Genomic DNA, 14,265 nt, shown 5'->3' with positions numbered 1-14,265 from the left:
CTGTAAATATAAAATTTTCTAAAATAATTTTTTTAATAAGAGAAAGCTTTAATCATGAAATAGAAATTGTTTTGGGAGAGGCAGGTAGGTACAAGTAATGCAGTGGAGGTCTAGTGAGCACAAAAAGGTTTTGAAAAAGGAAAAAATGACATAAAGTTTGGGGAGAAAATCAGTCTGCCCATTCCTGGAGCCTCTGATGGGGGAGAGGACAGTAACTGGCTCAGTTTAGCAGTTTTTACTGAGATCCTGAGTTGCCATCAAGAACTGTGGTCATGAAAAACCAGACAAAGACAACACAAAAAAATAAAACCACAGGCCAATGTTACTGATGAAGATAGATGCAAAAATTCTCAACAAAATTCTAGCAAACAGAATTCAACAACACATTAAAAAGCTCATACACCATGATCAAGTTGGGTTTATTCAGGGATGCAGGGATTCTTCAATATATGAAAATCAGTCAGTATGATATACCATATTAACAAATTGGTATAGAAAGATTAAAAATCATATGATACTCTCAATAGATGCAGAAAAAGCCTTTGACAAAATTTAGCACACATTTTATGATTAAAACTCTTCAAAAAAATGGGCATAGGAGGAACCTTACTCAACATAGTAAAAGCCATATATGGTAAGCCACAGCAAACGTTATTCTCAGTGGTGAAAAGCTGAAAGGATTCCCCCTAAGATCAGGAACAAGACAAGAGTGTCCACTCACCACTGTTATTCAACATAGTTTTGGAAGTCCTAGCTACAGCAATCACAGAAGAAAAAGAAATAAAAGGAATCCAGATTGGAAAAGAAATAAAGCTCTCACTGTTTGCAGATGACATGATACTGTACATAGAAAACCCTAAAGATACTATCAGAAAATTACTAGAGCTAATCAGTGAGCTTAGCAAAGTTGCAGGATGCAAAATCAATACAGAGAAATCACTTGCATTCCTATATACTGACAATGAAAAATCAGGAAGAGAAATTAAGGAATCAGTCCCATTCACCATTGCAACAAGAAGTATAAAATATCTAGGAATAAACCTACCTAAGGAGACAAAGGAACTGTATACAGAAAATTATAAGACACTGATGAAAGAAATCAAAGACGACATAAACAGATGGAGAGATATTTCATGTTCCTGTGTAGGAAGAATCAATATTGTGAAAATGACTGTACTGCCAAATGCAATCTACAGATTCAATGCTATCCCTATCAAATCACCAATGGCATTTTTCCCAGAACTAGAACAAAAAATTTCACAATTCATATGGAAACACAAAAGACCCTAAATAGCCAAAACAGTCTTGAGAAAGAAGAATGGAGCTGGAGGAATCAACCTTCCTGACTTCAGATTGTGCTACAAAGCTACAGTCATCAAGACAGTATGGTAGTGGCACAAAAACAGAAGTATAGACCAATGGAACAAGATAGAAAACCCAGAAATAAACCCACGCACCTGTGGGTACCTTATTTTTGACAAAGGAGGCAAGAATATACAATGGGGCAAAGATAGCCTCTTAATTAGTGGTTCTGGGAAAACTGAACAGCTACATCAACACTTTCTAACACCATACACAAAGATAAGCTCAAAATGGATTAAAGACCTAAATGTAAGACCAGAAACTATAAAACTCTTAGAGGAAAACATAGGCCGAACACTCGATGACATAAATCAAACCAAGATCCTCTAGGACCCACCTGCTAGAGTAATGGAAATAAAAACAAAAATAAACAAGTGGGACCTAATTAAACTTAAAAGCTTTTACACAGCAAAGGAAACTAAACAACTCTTAGAATGGGAGAAAATAATAGCAAATGAAACAACTGAAAAAGGATTAATTCCCAAAATATACAAGCAGTTCGTACAATTCAATACAGGAAAAACAAACAACCCAGTCAAAAAGTGGAGAAAAGACCTAAACAGACATTTCTCCAAAGAAGACATACAGATGGCTAACAAACACATGAAAAGATGCTCAACATCGCTCATTATTAGAGAAATGCAAATCAAAACTACAATGTATGGAGAGAGTAACATGGAAACTTACATTACCATATGTAAAATAGATAGTCAATAGGAATTGGCTGTATGTCTCAGGGAACTCAAACAGAGGCTCTGTATCAACCTGGAGGGGTGGGATGGGGAGGGAAATGGAGGTTCAAGATGGAGGGGACATATGTACAACTATGGCTAATTGATATTGATGTTTGACAGAAAACAACAAAATTCTGTAAAGCGATTATCCTTCAATGAAAAAGTAAAAAAAATAACTGTGGTCATGAGAAAGAGTGGAAAGAGTACCTTTTGTGTGTGTGTGTATGTGGCCCAGCTATAGAGCAAAAAGGGTAGTTAAATGATAAAACTTATTTATTTTTGGCTGGGCTGGATCTTCATTTCTGCACGAGGGCTTTCTCCAGTTGAGGCAGGCGGGGGCTGCTCTTCGTTGTGGTGTATCGGCTTCTCACTGCAGTGGCTTCTCTTGTTGGGGAGCACAGGCACCATCTCGGTAGTTGTGGCGCAGAGACAGTTGTTCTGCAGCATGTGGAATCTTCCCGAACCAGGTATCGAACCCGTGTCCCCTGCATTGGCAGGTGGATTCTTACCACTTCACGACCAAAGAAGTCCAAAAACAATTTGTTTTAAAATTAGAATATCAATATAAGAAAAGATGTTTGAAAGAACTGATTAGTTTCTCATTTTCATTATACTAATTTTAGATAAAATTTCAAACACTTCATTTTTCTTTATGTACTAGAAGAAGCTTTAATAATCTGTAGAAACTAGCAAAAAGGAAAAAGCTTTGGCGTTAAATTATAGAAGTCATTCTACAAAGTTGTTCCCAGAATAACTTATTTTTTTCTCTAAGAGTATAGTGTGTATTCTGCTGGTGTTGAAGGACGGATACCACCAAAATAAGTAATACATTGAAACTGTTTTTACTACAGTTAGAAAATTCAAAAAATCAGGTTTATTAGTGTATTTTCCCCCGATCTAAATCAAAAGTTGACTCTCACATCCAATCCAAAGCCTTTTCTGTCTTTCTCTCTCCCCTAGCAACCCATCTAACACAGGCTTGATAAGAATTTGGAAACATCCACTAGTGTGCCTTTTTCCTATTTTTCCTCCCTGTTTTTCCACTGCTTACCTACTCAGCGTGCTGCTAGAGGGAAAGGTTAAGAGGTATGGGGACAGGATCTTATCTTCTTCATTCGATAGAGTTTTAAAACAAACTTGAGAGGGGAGGAGAGTATAAATGCGGGGTTGTTAAGATTTGTTTGAAATTACGAGATCAGCAACCTAAAATAATCCCATATATAGAAACCTCATGGTAACCGCAAACCAAAAATCTGTAATAGATACACACCCAAAAGAGAAAGGAGGGAATTCCCTGGCAAGCCAACAGTTAGGACTCTGGGCTTTCACTGCTGAGGGCCGGGGTTCAAACTCTAGTTGGAGAGCTAAGATCCTGCAAGCCGTGAGGTGTAGCCCAAAAAGAGGAAAGAGAGAGAAAAAGGAATCCAAACATAACACTAAAGAGAGTCATCAAATCACAAGGGAAGAAAGCAAAAGAAGAAATAAACCAGACAAAGACAAATACTGTATGTTATCACTTGTATGTGGGGTCTAACAAAAACGAATATAACAAAACAGACTCGGAGAACAAGCTAGTGCTTACCAGTCAGGAAAGGGAAAGGGGTGGGGCAACATGTAGGAGTAGATGAAGAGGTACAAACTACTGTGAATAAAATAAATAAGCCTCAAGGATATATCATACAGCACAAGGAATATAATCAATTTTAAAAATAACCTTATCATTATTGTTATTTTATTTTGGCCACACCTTGTGGTATGTGGGATCCTAGTTCCCTAACCGGTGATCTTAACCCCCTTCAGTGGAAGCACAGAGTCTTAACCACTGGACTGCCAGGAAAGTCCCTAAAATAACTTTAAATGAAGTATAATCTATAAAAATTTTGAACCAGTGACACTAAATCTTTAGCTTATATAACTAACCCATGAGAAATAAGATTCAATAAATAATAAAATAATCATGGGGCTTGAAAATATACATATAGATGAAAGAGAGGATCGGGGCTCTGGAAAAGTCTATTGCTCAACTTTTCTCATTACTTAAAATTATTTACTCAAAATCATTTACTCAAAAAGTACCCTATCATGATAAAGATGCACATGTACGCAGAAGATACATGTGAAAAGTTAAATAAAATTAATTCATGAAATGTTAATGGAAACAAAGCAGTATTTCTAAATGTTAAGTGTATTACTTCATATAATTGAACTGTATTACTTCGTATTTTTAAATGTTAAGTGTATTACTTTGTATAATTTGATTCTGAGTTCGTATGTAATTAAATTAATAAACTGAATATATATATATATATATATATATATATAGTATAACCACCACAAAAATATGTATACATATGTGTACATAAACTTGATTTGTAAATTTTCGGATAAGTAGCACATACATTATAGAACAGCAAAAGAGACAAGTGATCTGGCTGGTAGATAGACAGAGAAGAAGCATTGGCTTTCAAAAGACCAGGTTTATATCTTGATTCTAATATTTATAAGCTTCAGTTTTTGTAAGGATTTGATTTAATATGTATGTAAATACTTAATTCAGTGTCTGTCATAGACACTTGGAACTCTGTAAGTGAAATGAAGCTCTGTTTTCAGAGGTTTTTTGTTTGTTGGTTGGTTGTAGTTCTGACAGTTTGTTGCAGCTTAAAGTATTATGAAGATTGAAAATCCAGTGGTGTAAATAAAGACTAGTAAGATTATTCACTAAACAGTTTCATTGAGAGACCTGCTAGAGATCCTATTTTAGGTGTCCTTTTTCTCCCTCTAAGGTAACTAATCCGTTTCATGTAGGTGGGAAGCACAAGTATGTGTTAGGCATTATAAGAAAAATGTATGTTCATAATAGAAAATTTAGTAAACAAAAACATAAGGAAAATTAAAAATCAATGGGTAGCATATCCTTTCATTTTATAACAATAACCTCTTGAAATAATACATGTTCCTCATATTCAAAAACTCAAAGAAGCAAGAAAAAAAACTCATAATCCCTCTACCCTGGAGAATCCCAGGGACGGAGGAGCCTGGTGGGCTGCTGTCTATGGGGTCGCATAGAGTCGAACATGACTGACGTGACTTAGCAGCAGCAGCAGCAGCAGAGAGTAAATATCATTATCCATTTTTCTTCTTAAATGAATTTGTATTTTTTACCGAAATGGGGTCACATTATTTAAATTACTTTTGTAATGCTCTTTTTTATTCGTTGTATTATCAGCATCATTTAGTATGAATAAATTCTCATCTACAGTATAATTTTTAATGAATAATATCCCACTGTATGGATATACTAAAACCTATTTAAGCAGTCCCTAGTAAGTTTTATTAAATTTCCTTAATGTTTTTGATGAGCAGTCTTATAACTACATATAGGCACAGATTTATTCTTTTAGTTGTAAGTCTGATTACATATTGGAATTAGGTTTCATCAGATCCACTTGTGGTCTTTTATCCCTTATCTTCTAGCAACTTCCTGGACTTCTTTCCTGCAAATACTGCTTCTTTTTCATATTCAGTCTTTTTCCTTCTCCTTGAGCCTTTCTCTATATAAATACACTTGTCATTTCTATTCCTAAAAAATCTGTCAACTCTACCTCTCCCTCTAGCTGCTGCCCAGTTTTTAGTTCTTCTGTTTATCATCCATACTTTGCACACTTGCTTTCAGTGCTTTTTAAACTTCTGTTCACTCAGTCTTCAGTGGCTGGCCCCCTCATCCCTCTAACCATAGAGTTATCAGTGCTGAGTTACTTGATTACTTAAGTTCAGTGACCCGTTTCAAAGTCTTCACCACGCCTTGGCTTTTAACTCTGTTAATCATTCTCTAAAGCTTTCTTCAGGTGACAAAACACATTGACTCCTTTCTGTCTCCTTCACTAGTGATTCTTCTTTGAGTCTCTGTAAATATTGGTCGTGTATCTCAAGATTCCATTGTTAACACCTCTTTGATTCTCCCTGGACAAATTCATTCGGGTGGTGTCAGTTCTCACCCAGGTGTTAGCTCCTGGATATTTATCTATAACCCTTACTTGTCTCCTGAGCCTGTTCATATTGGTAAACAGTGTCCACTTAGATATTCCTTTTTGTTGTTCAGTTGCTAAGTCATGTCTGACTCTTTGCAACCCCATGGACTGTGTAGCATGCCAGGCTTCTGTCCTCCACCACCTCGCAGAGTTTGCTCAAAGTCATGTCCATTGAATTGTGATGCTATATAACCATCTCATCCTCGGCTGCCTCCTTTTCCTTTTGTCTTCAATCTTTGTCCCATCAAGGTCTTTTCCAGTGAGTCAGTTCTGTGCATCTAGTGGCCAGAGTATTAGAGTTTCAGCATCAGTCCTTCCAATGCATATTCAGGTTGGATTTCCTTTAGGATTGACTGGTTTGATCTCCTTGCAGTCCAAGGGACTCTCAAGAGTCTTCTCCAGCACCACAATTCAGAAGTATCAATTCTTCAGCACTTAGCCTTCTTTATGGACCAACTCTCACATCCGTACATGACTACTAGAAAAACCATAGCTTTGACTATATAAGATATGCCTTTGTTGTTGTTGTTCAGTTGATCAGTTGTGTCTGACTCTTCTCAACCCCATGCACTGCAGCATGCCAGGCTTCCCATCCTTCACCATCTCCCAGAGCTTGCTCAAACTCTCGTCCACTGAATTGATGATACCATCCAACCTTCTCATCTTTTGTCATCCCCTTTGCCTCCTGCCTTCAGTCTTTCCCAGCATCAGGGTCTTTTCTAAGGAGTCAGCTCTTCGCATCATATGGCCAAAGTATTGGAGCTTCAGCTTCAGCATCAGTCCTTCATGAATATTCAGGATTGATTTCCTTTAGGATTGACTGGTTTGATCTCCTTGCAGTCCAAGGGACTCTCAAGAGTCTTCTCCAACACCACAGTTCAAAAGCATCAATTTTTCAGTGCTCAACCTTCTTTATGGTCCAACTCTCACATCCATACATGACTACTGGAAAAACCATAATTTTGACTATACAGATCTTTGTTGGCAAAGTAGTGTCTCTGCTTTTTAATATGCTGTCTAGGTTTGTCATAGCTTTTCAAGGATAAAACTTTGTCGTAGATATGCCTTAGACAGCTTATTTCTTAGAGGAAATTAATACAAAGAATTCTTCCTCATACCCTAGCCAGCCACGTTTCATGTAGTTCTTCAGTCCTTTGACTTTTGCTTCTCCAGTCTCCAACATCCAGTGATTCAAAATCCTGTCCATTCTTTCCTGTCGTATCCATCCCCTCATTCCCATCCTCACTGCCTTAGTTTAAGCCCTCATGTCTTGCCAAGATTATGCAGTAGCTTTTCAATTAAGTCCATACTTTACCCCTGATAGCTCAGTTGGTAAAGAATCCGCCTGCAATGCAGGAGACCCCGGTTCAATTCCTAGGTGGGGAATATCCCCTGGAGAAGGGAAAGGCTACCCACTCCAGTATTCTTGGTCTTCCCTTGTGGCTCAGCTAGCAAAGAATCCGCCTGCAATGTGGGAGACCTGGGTTCAATCCCTGGGTTGGGAAGATCCCCTGGAGAAGGGAAAGGCTACCCACTCCAGTATTCTGGCCTGGAGAATTTCATGGACTCTGTGGTCCATGGGATTGCAAAGAGTCTGACACGACTGAGCAACTTTCATTTTCACTTTACCCTGCTGCCAGAGTTCTTTAAAACACATGGGATATTGTCAACCCCTTACCTTCAGTGATTCCTCATTACACATCATATGATATAATTCAAATTTCATTATATGATATTTAAAGCTATTTGGAATCTGACCAGATGTTCCTTCTCTCCAGACTGCCTTCCCTTATCTTGTTCACCTGATGAATATCATCTCTTCTGCCTCTGCTGTATGAATTCTTCCCATAATGCAAACACTTTTACTGGTTTGTCTTTTTCAGTTGCTTGTGGGCACAGCCATCATCTCTGCACTGTTACAGTGCCTAGACCTAATTACTTGTAGATAATATTTGATTTAATTATTAGTATTTGTGAATTAAGGTCACCTTTTTTGGGTGCAGTTGTCCACATCAATATGGCATATGAATACAATATGGTTTTGTAAGTTAGAAGAGCTCTTGGAATATTGTTGCAAACTACTTCTGGTTATCTGTGTCCTGTGTCAAAATAGATGCTGTTGCATGAAAATTTGTGTGTTGAAATTTTCCATTAGTAGGGTGTCAGGTGGAAATGAAAAGGTAGGTGCATGGGATCTTTTTTAGCATCAGTCTTACTTAGCATTTGGATTTTCAGGTTTATTCAGTTGGCAGAGGTTTAATGTTGAAGATAATTGCATACAGACATTAACCCATTTGGAAACATTAAAGAAATAGAAATGTTTGTTTTAAGAAAGAAAAGAGTACTGTTTTTCAATGGTAGGAGTAAATGTGATGCTTAATTTTAAGATAATTAAAAAACAGTGAATTTTAAAATTCTGGTCTTGAGTTACCAAATTACTGCCTCTTGTCCACTAAGTTCTGCCTTGGTGTTATCATGCTCTGTATCTGTCGACTAAACAGTTTTCTTTTTTTAATTGAAGTATAGTTCACGAACAATATTATGTAAATTACAGATGTTCGATACAATGATTCACAATTTTTAAAGGTTAAAATCCATTTGTAGTTCCTATAAGACATAGGCTATATTCCCTGTGTTGTGTTTAGATTAGGACTTACAGATATAGCAATGGCCCAGTCCTTTAAAGCAATCTCCTCATTTTAAGTATATTTCTGATATTTGTGAAAACATTTTTATAATTACAAGAAAAAAAGGAGTTAAGTAAAGATCAGTATACTTAGGGGTACTTTTTCAGGGTTTTGTTTTTCACATGTTGTTTTATTAATTTTTTTCCATTTTTACTGAAGGCAATTTATATTCTTTGTTTAATTTTTTTTTAAGGCCAAAGGTTGTAATGAAAATCAAATCTCCCTCCTGCTCTGGACCTCCAAGTTCCTTTTGTTGCCAGTTAACAAATGGAAGCACACTGTATGCACTTCAGTACTTTGCTTTTCAATTTAATATATAAACATACATAGCTATACCTCATCGTTTTTTGTAGCAGCAAGTATTCCATTATCTGGAGGTGACTATTTAACTAGACTTTTATCGATGGTTATTTAGATTATTTCTGGTATTTATAGCTAGCGCTCTTATGAATATCCTCACTGATGTACATGTCTTTGTCTATGTATGCAGATACATTTACCAAGTTAAAGGATATGCTCAGGGGTTGGTAGGGGAAGTCTATGCATTTAAAATTTTGATATATGTTGCCAAATTTAGAGAAATGTAAGTCCCAGTTTTAGAGGTAGGAGATTTCTTATGTTCGTCCTGTTTTTCCCAGTGGATTAATTGTGATTTAAAATTTTTTTTTCATTATTCAGGGTCAGTTTTACATATTTGCCAACTATATATGTTTAAATGCTTATATTCATGGCTAACTTCTCAAAATGAAGTTAAAAATGATTTTCAGGAAAATCAGTTAGTACTCAGATACCTATTTTTTCTTTCCCGCATGAAGTTGCAGGGGAGCATTATCTTTCTTGAGATTATTTAAAAATTCTAGGGGTTCCTCTTTTCTTCCTTTGTGGGTGAGAATATCTGACAGAAAAAATTGAATTGATTAACTTTTAGAAATGCATTTTGAAAATGAAATAAGGTTTTGCTGCCAGGTGAGTGAAAACAGTAATTGGAAATATAGATTTGGGTTTTCCCCTCTTCCTTAAACCCAGTGAAATTACGATGCTTTGCCAAATTAAAAAAAAAAAGTTAAAGTTCAAATTCCTATGTGAGGTTGTCAAATTCTCACGCTGTATATTTTCTTTCAGATTCCTTTGTTTCTTCCTCTTCCTCTCAGCCTGTATCTCTATTTTCGACCTCACAAGGCAAGTCTGTCATTTTTTGTGTGCATTAATAAAAGAAAAATGTTGAGAAAGAGGCTGTAACTGGGGAAATGAGGCACGAGTTTTCTGTTGCCCCCAAATTCCCTAAAATAAAAACTAAATACAAGTTAGCAACTCCTAATGACTTTCTCGTAAAGCTCATTAAAATAGAAGGAGGCTGGGTGGACCCTTTAACATAGCATAAGCTTTAGGTGTAACTTTGAGTATTTTAAAAATTAAAAACTTGCCCACAGAACTTGGAGTAGAGAGAACTGCAGCTCAGAAAACACTTCCTCCAGAATGCATTCAGCCTGGTGATTTGCAGTTATCTAACTTGTTTGGAGAGGTAGTGGATTTGGGAAAGCTGTATAAAAGTGTGCTTCCACTGAACTAACATACCATTCTAGCTAGAATACTTTAGTGTGGACTTATCTGAGATTCGTCCCAAGAGCTAGGCCAGTTCCAAATTGCCTAGGAACACTGAACAAGTTGGTTGAATTTTTGGCAAGTAAGGCTTGTTTTCCTGGAGATTAAATTATGGTGTTTTGGGGGGTTTGTTTTTACTCTATCAACCAGTAAGGAAGGGAATCAGAGTTGATAGCTATATGGAAGAGAATGTGGTTTGTGCTGCTTCGATTTGCACTAAAAAAAAAGTGCTGTTTCATTTGTGCTCTTGTACTCCACCTCAGGGATTAGTCAACGGAAAATCATTATTTTGAAAAAGATAATTAAACTCACTAGATAGGTCTCGGAGAAGGCAATGGCACCCCACTCCAGTACTCTTGCCTGGAAAATCCCATGGATGGAGGAGCCTGGTAGGCTGCAGTCCATGAGGTCACTAAGAGTCGGACACGACTGAGCAACTTCACTTTCACTTTTCCCTTTCATGCACTGGAGAAGGAAATGGCAACCCACTCCAGTGTTCTTGCCTGGAGAATCCCAGGGACGGGGAAGCCTGGTGGGCTGCCATCTATGGGGTCGCACAGAGTCGGACACGACTGAAGTGACTTAGCAGATAGGTCTAAGAAGCCTTGTTCAAAGAGTTTATTGTCAAGACTTTCACCTTGTAAGAATAAAAAACCTAATGGGATAAACGTAGTAAAAGTTTTTTTCAGAGTCTGATCTGCTTCTTGGGAAACATGATAGACAGTTTATTGCATTCAGTTCAGACTGATAGCATTAGAGTCCCCAGCTCTTCTATAATGTGCCTCACTGTGTGACTTTGGATATCTTCTGGGTCAAATCATGACCTTTGAAATTAACCTGTTTATATTAAAAGATAGGTATTTTGTGAATGTTAGAAAATAAACATACAAATTGATCCTCAACATCTAGAACCCAACCAGATTTACATTTTTAAGGGTATTTTTTTTCTCATGAGAAATTTAATAATTTAGGCAAATAGATATTACATTTATTCTATTCTGGAGGATGTCAGTTAAAAATATAGTGTAAATAGAACAAATAATTATATTTTCTTGAAGTATTTCAGATCTTTTAAGATACTTTCTTCATAGTCAGTTTTTTCATATAGAAAGGAAATAATTGATAGCCTAAATAGTGTGACAATACAACCTAATCACAACATGCCTAATATATAGAATGTTGAGAAGATATGTCATAGTTTAAAAAATTACTTTAATCCATATTAGGAGAAATTACATACACACTCAAAACAGAGGTAAATAAAAGGGATTTTTCTAGTTAAAACAAACGTTCAAGTAGGTTTCAGTTTCACAGTGACTATGAGAGTTTGCTAAAAAAAAAATAGATTTGTCATTCTTCCTTTTATAGTTATTTTGACCAGTGAAGATTCAGGGTATGTTATTGTTAAAAGGGTATTGTATTGTAAAAAAGCAGTTAAAAATGTCATATCCCTGAAGGTGTTCCAATTTACTAGCATTTTCTCCTGCAAAAAAGACATAATGGAAAAGCAACCCAGTTGGTGCTCTATTTCATTGGCATCTAGAGATCAGCTGATTCAGTTTTTTGAGGGTACTCTTTGGCAAGTGATTAGGTGTCTTCTAGGGTGGCCAAGACTGGTAGCTTCTAGTCTGCCTTAATAAAAGCAAGGGAAAGGAAGTTGTTGGTGTACTTAGTTAACTGGATTAAACCCCCTGGAGAGAATAGCTAGGACCAGTTCCACACAGCTGCAGGCCTTTCAGAGTGACTGTCGCCAGCAGGTACCTTTGAGTCCATCACTGGCACTAACCCAGTTAATCGGTCTCTGGCTTCCATATCCCTCAGCCATTTAGCCTTGGAGAATTGTGCCTTGCTTGTATATGTCCAAGCCATATTAGGATTTCCCTGGTGGCTCAGCTGGTAAAGAATCCTCTTGCAATGAGGGAGACCTGGGTTCGATCCCTGGGTTGGGAAGATCCCCTGGAGAAGGGAATGACCACACACTCCAGTATTCTTGCCTGGAGAATTCCATGGACAGAGGAGCCTGGCAGGCTATAGTCCATGGGGTCACAAAAAGTTGGACACAACTGAGCAGCTTTCACTTTCACTCTTTGTTTTCAAGCCATATTAAGCAATATGTAGCAGTAATTAAAAATGACATTTTCATACTTAAGAATGACATTTTTAATCTTGAAATATATCAAGCAGAGGCATGTACTAAAACTTGTCTTTTTCTGTGTTTTGATCATGCTTCTAAGCTTGTGGGATCTTGATTCCCCAACCAGGGATTGAACCTGGGCCCATAGCAGTGAAAGTGCTGAGTTCTAACCACTGGACCACCAGGGAATTACCGAAGTTGTCATTAATTTGGACTGAGAAGAAGGGGCAGTTAAATCTTTCAAAAGGAAATTATGTGGTCTTTATTAAGTTGTACTACTTTGAAGTATACAGCTACTTAAGCTAACAAGTTAAGCTTTTTGAAAACTAATAGATTTGTGTTGAGAATGTCAGCAGAATAATCAGTTCTTCTTAAGTAAGTTGTATTCCTGAGTAGGTCCTTTCCAATCTTTTGCTTATTGATTCCTTTTTTTAATTCATCAAGCAGAAGTTAAATTTCAGCTTAATCCTGGAGCATTTCAAAATAGGGGAGTAAATTTTAATGTTTTCTGTACTGTTAAATAAGGATATTAACAGAGGTATAGATGTAGTTTATGTGGTCATTTGGGGTGGGTTGTTTTCTGTTTGTTTGTTTTGAGCTTTTACTGTGGTTAGTACTTTTTCATCTCATTTAATCATTACAACCAATTTTATGGAGGAAAGGTACTGCTTCTTTTACTAATTGAGGAAATTGGGGTTTTAAATGCTGAAATAACTTGCTCAAGGTCACCCAGCAAGTAAATGACACACCTAGGACTCTGAAGTCCATGTATATAACCTTTACCTCCAGTAAATATGATGTATTAGTGATATTTTAAGGTTTACAGGTTTTTTAGGATGTCATGTTAACATCATGAGAACACAAGAGGCAGAAATGACCATTTTAACCATATTATTGCTGTTAGTGATGTAATTTAGTATCATCTGGGGGATGTACTCCCTCCATCAGACACAAAATCAAATTTGGTTTCTCCTTTTGAAATCTTTGATAAAAAGTGGAGGCTGGAAAATACTACAATTTTCTGTAGAAAACATTGGAAGAAAAGTGGGTGAAAATAAGATTATAGGGAGGGTCTATCCACCGGCCAGAATTGGAAGCACATTTGCAGTAGTGAACATTTGCATATAATTTGAGTAATGCAGTAGGCATCTGGAATAGGAAGTTAAACACTGAACTTTGGGGCAAGCATTGAGAAAAAAAATTGCCAGTTACAGCCTTTTTTTTTTTTTTTTTTTAACAAAAGCAAAACATTTTTCTTTGTACAAAATAGACTTTTTGTTTAGGATCTAGCTTGGCTGCAAAGTGTCTGCTGGCTAACTTCCTATTTTGATGCTTTGGCTGAAAGTTGCTGATACTGTTTTGCACGGTAATTTGTCTTTCCCTCTTGTTTTGTGAACGTGAGAAAATTCAAGTGTAGGAAAACCTATACCTGAATATTTCAAGCCACCCTTGTATGAATATGCATAGTATGTATGTGAAAACGTAACTTAGTGGCTTACTGCAGGCTGGCACCCTTTCTTCACTCATGTGTATGCTTTTTCTATGTTGCCAACTCAAAGTAATGAATTTCCTGAGGCGGGGGTAGTAACCAAATGGTAACTGTAGCATAATCCTAAGTTATTCACTCTTTTAAGGAAGAAGTGTAATATACAACATTCATTATTGCTACCTGTTTCTAGATCACATTGTGTTTTCATTATTAAGTTACAAAACACTTG

At 36.7% G+C, this 14,265-nt stretch overlaps 1 protein-coding gene and 1 non-coding gene across 6 annotated transcripts in view; one reads left to right on the top strand and one right to left on the bottom strand.

The window, feature by feature from the left end:
• The window catches only part of RTN3 (reticulon 3), a 64,989-nt gene that overhangs the window by 8,704 nt on the left and 42,020 nt on the right, over nucleotides 1–14,265 (top strand). For 2 of the 5 annotated variants that reach the window (XM_081532823.1, XM_081532820.1), the window contains exon 2: nucleotides 9,934–9,990. The exons of the other annotated variants lie outside the window; for them this stretch is intronic. In XM_081532823.1, the coding sequence (XP_081388949.1) occupies nucleotides 9,934–9,990 (57 nt within the window). The remainder of the gene's footprint in view (nucleotides 1–9,933; nucleotides 9,991–14,265) is intronic. 5 annotated transcript variants of the gene reach the window in all.
• TRNAE-UUC (transfer RNA glutamic acid (anticodon UUC)) lies at nucleotides 12,663–12,735 on the bottom strand. The gene has a single exon. It is a non-coding gene; the product is annotated as a tRNA-Glu (tRNA).

This window comes from Giraffa tippelskirchi, chromosome 10 (assembly GCF_054371585.1).
Source record: "Giraffa tippelskirchi isolate mGirTip1 chromosome 10, T2T-mGirTip1v1.2.pri, whole genome shotgun sequence".
Taxonomy (NCBI): Eukaryota; Metazoa; Chordata; class Mammalia; order Artiodactyla; family Giraffidae; genus Giraffa; species Giraffa tippelskirchi.
This window is presented reverse-complemented; position numbering and strand designations above follow the sequence as displayed.